Below are 9,314 nucleotides of genomic sequence, written 5' to 3'. Positions count from 1 at the left end.
CGGCTACCCCTGCCGGGGGCCTCTGTGTGGTCCCCTTTGTTATGGGGAGTCCACTCATCGGCACCCAGTGTCCTCACCCTGAAGCAAATTAAGGCCTGTTAGGATCTCCTGCTTGGGCAGAATTGGAGATGCTGCCACAAGACCAAGGAACTCACCTCCCTGAGAACCTCTCCACCCTTGCCCCGGAGGAAAAGAAGGGGTACCTTCAGACAGACAGCTCTGCGCATGGCCACACAAGGGAGAAAGCAGGGTAGACTTTGTGGGGCCCCCTTCTGTTCTAAGGTCCTCACCTTGAGTAACTATCAGAGGCTGGGACTCCTCCCTCCACTGACCTGAGGACACAGCTCTTAAACCAAGGCTTTTATGTCCCTGAGAAACTTGAAGAGTAAATGAGGAGATGCTGATCTTTTCAGGGTATCTGACATTGCATATGTAGAACATCCCATTGTCACCGAAAATTTTTCTTTTTATTCATACCATTCACTTATTCAGCGTTACTGTTACTGTATTCCAAAACAGTGCTTTGGGAACAGGGCCCCTTTTATCCCATGAGATACATTTTGGAGTGGTGAGAAGAAAAATGAATTAAAAGACATAAGGTCTGGCTTAGGCTGGGAGGAGTGGAAGAGTGTAGGCTCTAGACTATTCCAGACCAGGGGACTAGACCCAGCAAGGTCACTTAAATCAGTCTTGTGAACTTGAGAAATCTGCAAGTTATTCACCTATAAAGGGAGTCTGCTAAATCCTATCCTGCGTGAATGTTGGAATGTTATGTACTACATGTAAAGCAGTGGCATACTCATTAAGAAATATTGGGTTTTTGATGAATGGCAGTTATGATATGATTATTATGAACCCCCAGAATACCACCCTCCCATCAGAGTTTATTTTTAATCCAGTAGGTAGCAGAGAATATGCAGTGCACTAGGGCAAAACAAACAAATACTCACAAATGAGCTAAATCAGTCAAAGTATCTTATTTCTACCAAAAGAAAGTTTAAACGAAGTAAGGCAAACCACGAGTTAAATGGCTTTTACTCTCTGTTTTCTCCATTTTTTGTTTCTAAATATTTTCTGTGGTCGCCTTTCACATTTCCATGAAAATCTCTATTGCAGTGCCTTGTTTTCTACTTCTGGATCATACAGAAAATATAGATGGTTTGTGAATTCCTTTTACATATACCAAAACTGTAACTTTAGAACTCTTTAAACAGCAATAAATATGCAAGCAATGTCACTCACGAATTCATATTCTTAAGAAAACACACTATCTATTACAAGAAAAAAAATTTGAAAAAACCTAAATCAATCAATCAATAATATATAGAAGTTACTAGTTTAAAACAGGAAGATAAATAAGATCTATACTTTGTTCCCTCCACCCCTACTACTCTGCACTATTTAGGAGCCTGACTGCTCTCTTCCAAAAGAAAGTAAGCAATCTGCCCGCGGCCTCCCCGCCTACATTTGGGGCAGATGTGGACCTTGGCCCTGGAAGGGACTCTGCCCTCAGCAACAGCTGCAGCCCTGGCCGCGACTCTCACTCTTGCTCTCTCTTCCTCATCTTTCAGAGCCTCCTCATAGAGATCTGGTAAGGCACTGGGGACGGTACCGATGATCTTGGCCACAAACTCCAGCACTTTCATCTTGCTGGTTTCAGCGTGGGCTCTCGGGCCCCACAGGAACTCATAGCGCGGAGGATCGCTGTTGGGCACCTGGCGGTATGTCAGGTACTTCTGCTGCACGAAATCTTCGCTGATGAGCCTCCTGGGCTCCCCAAAGATCAAGTGCCTCCTCCCAGCATAGAAACCCAACGCATTGAGGAATTGCCAGAGCTGCTCTTCAGTGGCACGGTTGCCCTTCTTGAAGATCAGGCCCAGAAGAATCATCAGGAGACCGGATGTGGGCAGCCCCGACTCATCACTCGGACTTCCCTCGCTGGGGAGGGCGATCTTGCTGATGAGGGCGTAGGAGTGATTGCTGGGGTCGGCATCCTTCAGCTCGAGGCCAAAGACCAGCTCCATGATCTCAAGGGCTCTGCTGAGAATCTGAGGGAAGTGCTTCTGGTACTTCCTGTTGACAGCCTTCAGCAGTGCTGCCTGCGGGATGGGCTCCTTCGTTATGTACTTCTCCAGCAGGAACTGCACCAACTTTCTGACCTTCCTAGTCAGAGGATCTCTGCAACTGCTGGGAATGGAAGGTGCTGCCTGGGAGGTACCTGCACTTTTCTCCTCTTGGCTCTGGGCACCCTCTTCAGATCCTGGGCATGAAACCCCTTCATCACGAGAGGTAGTGGCTGGGGCTCCCTGAGGCTCCTGGCGAGTGCCAGCAGCAGGGGAGCTCGGGGGAGTGCCCTGAGAAACAGAAGCGGAGTAGGAGGGCGACCCTTGTATCTCTTTTGCCGCCGCCGCCGCTGCCGCCTCACTGGCCTGGGCACCCTTGAGGCTCTGAGTCTCCCCGTGGGCCTGGTGGCGTTTCTCGCAGGCACGGCGCTTGCTCTTCCGGCCCCGAGGCATGATGACACAGGTCAGGGCCCGTAGGCGGGAGTGTGCGCAGGAAGGCAGGCAACGAGGGCACCTGGGGGAGGGACAAGGAGATGCTGTGAGCACCCTCAGCGGGGAGATTCCTCCCTGGCTTTAACCAAGGCCGCCTCTGCAGGGTCCTTGAGGGCACTGCTCGAGGACCCACAGGGCTCCTGTTCTCCTGCTCAGCCTGTCCCCTGAGACCCCTGTGGAGGACTGTAGAGTGAGCCTTGGGGCACAGCCAGCCAGCCCTGCCTGGGTGGTACGGGGGTGACAGTCGGGGCTGGCAGGGGAGGTAGGTCCCCACGGTTCCCATTCAGAGTCAGGATGACAGTTGTTGCCAAGACTACCCCCCCACCCCCTCCCCTCTGCTGCTCTGAAGTTGACACCACCATCTTCCATGACACCGAGGAGGAGGAAAGGAGGGAGCGTTCAGCCCACCACCGAAGGGTCCTGGGACCCTCCCTTCTGCTGCCTGGTGGCTGCCCCTTCAGAACAAAGCTCTAACCTCCCTCGGACCTGGCAGAGGAAATTACGGGCAGTCTCAGCCTGACAGTCCTTTCTTGGGAGTTTAAGGGTTGACAGGAGGGAACGGGCCATATTCTCTCTTGTCCCTTCTCTTCGGGGTGGGTGACTCCCTTAGTCCTCACTCGGGGTCCTCCCTGGACGGCCGGTGCAGCCTGGAGCTCCTCTTGCCCCGAGGGCCATCTGCTCGCACCAGTGCCGGCACCTCCTTGAGTCTCATTCGGAGGCAGTGAGGGTGACCACGCGGCCACCATGTGGCAGAGTTTTACCAAGCCTGCAGCGTGCGGCAGACAGGTCGAGGCCCTGTGGCTGGCGGCCCCACTGGCCCTCACTCAAGGGCTTGGGCTGACTCTTGGGAGTGCTTAGGGACGCGCCTTCTGCTGGCCTGCACCTGTCCTCTCAGACAGCAGCCCTCCCTTCTCCGTGTGTGGCCAGAAGGAAGCGGCTGACAACAGGGGAGGGCTTCTGAGGTGCCCTTGCGACGGTGAGGATGGTCCTCGCCCTGACTCCTCCCGTGCCCTGGAAATCCTCCCTCTGCTGACCTGCGGCCAGCCCCTCAGGACAAGGCCCCCTCCTCCCTGTGTCTCCCGCGTCTGTCCGTCCGTCCGCGTTCGCACTGAGGGAGCCCCTCAGTCTTTAGACCTGCCCGGAGGCTCCCAGGCCGACATCAGGGGCGGGGTCCGCGTGGCCGCCATTCTGGGGTGTGGAGCCCCTCGGTCCCCACGAGGGTCCCGTCCTTCACTCCATAGGGCCTGGGGCGCTCCCTCTACTGAGCTGAGCCAGGGTCCACCAGCCTCAGAGCGAGGCCTTCCTTGCCCGAGACCCCGCTGGGGAAGCGGATGGACTTTGGGCCTAACAGCCAGGCCCGAGCCTCCGGGGCCGAAAGCAGGGGCGGGGGAGGTGGGGCCTGTGTGGCCGCCTCTTTTCGGAGGGAATGGGAATTGGCGGTGTAGGGGGCGTGTCCCGGCACTTCTTACTGGGGTCACCTCACACCTTGTAACCTGACGAGACGTAGCACTCCTACCACGGCTCACCCTCGCTGGAAGTCAGCTCTCAAAAATGGCCTCGCCCCCACATCGTCGTTAGGATGACGTCACTTCCGGTCACGCGTATCTGGGATCCAGGGGGACAGCAGGGGCGGGGCGGGGGCGGGGCCGGGGCCGGGTGGAACGGGGGGTGGTGTGGGGGGGTGTTTCTGGGGGAGTTTCCGGCAGGCCTGGCACGAGGGCCTTTCATTGACTCTTGGCGGGTCCTGGGACTTTTCACTCTGCTGAGCTGAGTCAGCAGGCGTCACACCTTCGCTCTCGTTTCTATCAGCACCCCCAGCCAGAAGTATCTGGGGCCCTGAGCCTCACAGCCATGCCTGGGTCCCCCGAGACTGACAGTGAGGGCTCTTTGGGGCCCCCTCTTCTATGGCGGATGCTGCTCTCAATCCTCTCTCAGTGTCTTCTCTTGACTCCCTGCAGGTGCTGGGCTACCTCCCGTCTGCTGACCTGAGGCCAAGGCCTCACATCAAAGACATCAACTCCCTGAGACTGCTGGTGTGAAGTGCAGGCACGTCTCATCTGGACACTTCTGCCTGGAGCCTCCCAGAGATGGCTGCTGCAGGTAAGATGAACTGAGGGGAAAGGAGGCGAGACTCTCTTCTATGGTTTGGAGCCCGTCAGGTCTCACTCAAGGTCCTCACATTGACTGCTGGCAGGGCCTGCGATTCCTTCCTTCTCTGGTATGAATCCATCCCTGTCCCCAACCGTGCCCCACAGAATCCCAGAGGAGTTAGTGAAGGGGCGCCTTAGCCTGACAGTTCTCACTGTGGTCTCTCTTTGTTGACATCAGGGGCATTGCCCAAAAGTTCAGAAATGAATTTCTGTCCTTTTGTACAACTACTGTGTTACTTGCTTTTCTCTTTTAGTCCGTGTGCGATAGTCTATTAAGATGATCACTTAAAAAGGCCAGTTGTCATGCACTAAGAAAGTTTCAGATGGTTATTTCACAGCCTGTGGACCATACTGCCACATCCAGCCCAATCTTTGGTGTCCCATGCTCCTGGCATGCGGGCTCTGAAATGCTGCCTCAGATTCCTTCAGTGAAGCAGTAGAGATTCATGGTCCCAGAGCACAGTGGAAGAATCAAGGGCTCAACGTTATAGGCTTTTCTCTAATCAATCCTGTCATCTGCCTCTCTTGCAGGCTACAGACCTGTCTCGAATTCAGGGCATCCCCCTACCTGCCCACACTCAGGTTCTAGTTCAACACAGCCTTAGTCTCTCCCAGGGGGTTCTCATTTATTTTGTTTTGTTGTTGCTGGTATTGTTCTTTCATTCTCACTTTTATAGTTTCTCCAGTATCGAGTTTAGTAAACAGCAGCCCAAGTCTGGTAGCCATCTTGGAAACTACATATGAGGCAGTGTATTAGCATGCTCAGGCTGCCGTAGCAAAATACCACAGGCTGGATGTCTTAACAACAGCAATTTATTTTCTCACAGTTCTAGAGGCTAGTAGTTCCCGATAGAGGTGCTGGCCGACTCAATTTCTGGTAAGAGCTCTCCTCCTGGCTTTTTGCTATGTCCTCACAGGGCCTCTTCTCTGTAAATACACAGAAAGAGAATGATATCTGGTGTCAATTACTCTTCCTGTAAGGACATCAGCCTTATTGGATTAGCGCCCCACCCTTATGACTTCATTTAACCTTAATAACCTCCCTAAAGACCCTGTCTCCAAATACAGCAACAGTGGTGGATTAGGGCTTCAGCATATGAATTTGTGGGGAGTGTGGAGGGCACAATTCAGTCCATACCAGGTAATAAATCTGTAAATAATTCAAGGAGAAGTGGCATATTTACAATATTCTTTTCCCCATGAATAAACATAGCGTACTTCTTTATTTATTTGGGATTTCTTTTTCTATCAGTACATTTTTATAGTTGCCTACAAAAAGATCATGTACATTTTTGTTAAGTTTCCTTTTAAGTAAGTTTTGGATGCTGCTGCTGTTGTTATGGGAGTATTTTCTATTAATTATTCTAATTAGCTATTGATTTTGTGTGGTTAGGCTCCTGATTTTGGTATAGTAATCTTATATACAACAGCTTTTGGAGTCTCTTGTTCATTTGAGTATTTTGTGCACTGGTTCCTTGGGATTTTCTAATTAGAGGGTTATATTGTCGCCATTTATTATCTCTGTCTTTTCAATATTCCTTCCTCTTATTTATTTCAATATTCTTATTCTTCTAGTTATGTATTCCAGTCCACTTTTAAACAGTAGATACAGTACCATAATATCTGTGTCTTTGTCCTGACTTTGATGGGAATGCTTCTAACATTTCACATTTATCTAAGTTTGCTGTAGATTTTAGGAAATGAAAATTCTCTTCAAATGTTATTTTACTAAAGGCTTTTAACCATGGTGTTAAGTATTTTTTCAAAGGCTTTTTCTACACCCCTGGACATGATCAAATACATTTTATTCTCTAATCTATTAATATAGAGAAATTCCAGTTGACAATTTTTTGTAATGTTATAATATCTTTGCATTTCTTGAAGTCAGCCTCTTTACTCACTGCTGTATTGGATATGCCATGAATTTATTTAGGATAGATGTCTCTACATAAGTGAGCTTAGCTCAAGTGATTTTTTTTCTTGGGGTGTCATTATTTGGTCTCTGTTTGAAGGTCAGCACACCTATTAAAATGAGTTTAGCAATTTATCATCAACAGATTATTGGAGAAAGAAAATGTGGTATAAAGATATGATATTTATAATGAACATTTTCACTAAAGAAATTATTAATGGTATACAACCATACAGAGAAGAGTAAAATGAACCCAGTATACCTGACACTCAGAATCAACAATCATTAATAGTTAGAGGTAAATATTGATCCAGTTAGCATTTGTTAGGTTTTTACTTTACAGATTTTGAAATTTCCAGACAAGGAATTTAAATAAATTTGAGTACTATTTTAAGAGTTCTAATAGGAAAAATAGACAATATGCAAGACTAAATAAGTAATGTTATTAGAGAGAAGGAAACTGTAAGAAAGAATCAAAACTAAATGCTAGAAATCAAAAATACAGTAAGAGAATTGAAAAAATACCTTTGACAGGCTCATTAGTAGATGTGACACATGTGAGGAAACAATCAGTAAATCTGAAGACAGGTGAATTGCACCTCCTCAGTTGAATCAAAAAGAGAAACAAAGAACAAAATAATTAACAGAACACCCAAAAACCATGGGGCAATATCAAAAGGTGTAATATACAGATAATTCCAATGCCAGGCAGAGAAGAATGGGGGTAGAAATACATTTGAAACAATAGGCCAAGGACTTTCTAACATTAATGACAGACACCAAAGCATAGATTGAGACAGCTCAGAGAACACCAAGATAAATACCAAAACAAACAAACAAACTATACCTGGGCATATCGTATTCACACTGCAGAAAACCAAAGGCAAAGACAACATTTTGAAGAAAGTTGGGGGCGGGGAGAGACACGTCTCCTAAAGAGGAAGAAAAATAAAGATTATAGCAAACTCCTCATCAGAAAGCATGCAAGCAAGAAGAGAGTGAAGTGAAATCTTTAAAATGTTGAAAGAAAAAGTATCAACTAGAATTCTGTATCCAACAAAATTTTAAAAAAAGAGAGAGAGAGAGAAGGGGAAATAAAGACTTTCTCAGTCAAACAAACAGACAAAAAAACCCAGAGTCAATTCATTGCCTCATAGGCCTCATAGTAGATCTACTGTGCAAGAAATGTTAAAATAAATTCATTATGTGGAAAGAAAATGATATAGATCAGAAACTCGGATGAGTATAAAAAAGGAAAAGCATCAGAGAAGGAATAAATGGAGATAAAATGAAATCTTTAACTTTTGTCATTCTTAATTAATTTAAAAATGTTTGTTTTAAGCAGCAATAGTAACAATGGACTAGGTGGTTGTAGCACATGGACAAGTAAAATAAACGAGAGCAATGTCACAAGAGACAGGAAGGAATTAGAAATCCTCTGTTATAAAGAATCGGCACTACATGTGAAACAATATGATATTACTTGAAGGTGGACTAAGATTATTTAGAAATGTGTATTGTAAACCCTAGGAAAACCAGTGAAGAGGTTAAAGAAAAGTATGAACGATATATCAAGAAAAGAGATAAAATAGAATCATGTAAAATGCTCAGTTAATACCAGAGAGCATAAAAAAAGGATATAAAAAAGAGCAAATGCAACAAATAGAAAACAGTTACACAAATAGTAGATTTTAGTAAAACTATTGATATATCAATAATCACTTTAAATGTGAATACTCTAAATACACGAGTTAGAAGGCAGAAATTGTCACAGTGGTTAAAAAATAAATTAAAAAAGACTCAACTATATGCTATCTATGAGAAACCCATTTGTGTATCAAGACTCTGATAGGTTAAAAGCAAAAGGATGAGAGATTTTAGTACAGTGAAACTCTTCTATATGATACTGTAATGGTGGATACATAACATTATGCACCTGTCAAAGTGCAACACAGAGAGTGACCCTAATGTAAACTATGGACTTTAGTTAATGATAATATATTAATATTAGTTTATTAATTGTAACAAATGTACCACACTTAACGCAAGATGTCAGTAATAGGGAAAACTGTGTGTGTGTGTGTCAGGGTGGGGGTATATGGGAACTAGTGCTTTCGGCTCAATATTTCTGTAAGTCTAAAACTGCTCTAAAAATAATGTCTATTAATTAAAACAAGAGCAAGGAAAATTCACATACATGGTAGACACATAACCAGCTTACTGTAATTGGAATAAATCTATATTGTAATTGAACTAAAGCACTCAAGCAAGAGTCAGCTACAGAAAAAGAAGGAGTCTTTAGATGATGTGATGGATTATCTTGTTAAGAACATACCTCTAAACTGTCTGGTAGATTTCTTTTATCTTCAGCTGACCAAGTCTCAGAATGCTGAGAACCAAGGTGCAGGGGAAGACAGGGCCAGCCAAGAAGCTTAGCAACCTGAGCACAAAGCACGTTAAACTTGTTCCTTTCACCAGTACATGGTGCAGCCAGCCAGATGACACCTTCTGTTATGCTGAAATTAACCTGTTAGGCAAATCTGTATTGAGGAAGCAGGAAGCTAGAAAATGCACCCTTACTTGTGGTCATTTTCAGCTGAATAAAGAACTTTAAGGTTTCTGACATTAACAGATAAATTCTTTTGTTTACTTGGCTGGTGAAAAAAGAATGGTAGACTTGTCAGAGCCTAGCCAGAA

The 9,314-nt window shown here is 46.0% G+C and overlaps 1 protein-coding gene across 1 annotated transcript; it reads right to left on the bottom strand.

Moving 5' to 3' along the window:
• Positions 1–592: 592 nt before the first annotated feature.
• On the bottom strand, positions 593–2,516 carry LOC111171358 (melanoma-associated antigen B4-like). Its single transcript, XM_022566930.2, has one exon. The coding sequence runs from the start codon at positions 2,514–2,516 to the stop codon at positions 1,398–1,400; it is 1,119 nt and encodes a 372-aa protein (XP_022422638.2). The 3' UTR covers positions 593–1,397.
• Positions 2,517–9,314: the final 6,798 nt, after the last annotated feature.

The sequence above is a fragment of the Delphinapterus leucas genome, chromosome X, assembly GCF_059928025.1.
Source record: "Delphinapterus leucas isolate spDelLeu-1000000601 "Yukka" chromosome X, BTC_Dleu_Yukka2, whole genome shotgun sequence".
Classification (NCBI taxonomy): domain Eukaryota; kingdom Metazoa; phylum Chordata; class Mammalia; order Artiodactyla; family Monodontidae; genus Delphinapterus; species Delphinapterus leucas.
This window is presented reverse-complemented; position numbering and strand designations above follow the sequence as displayed.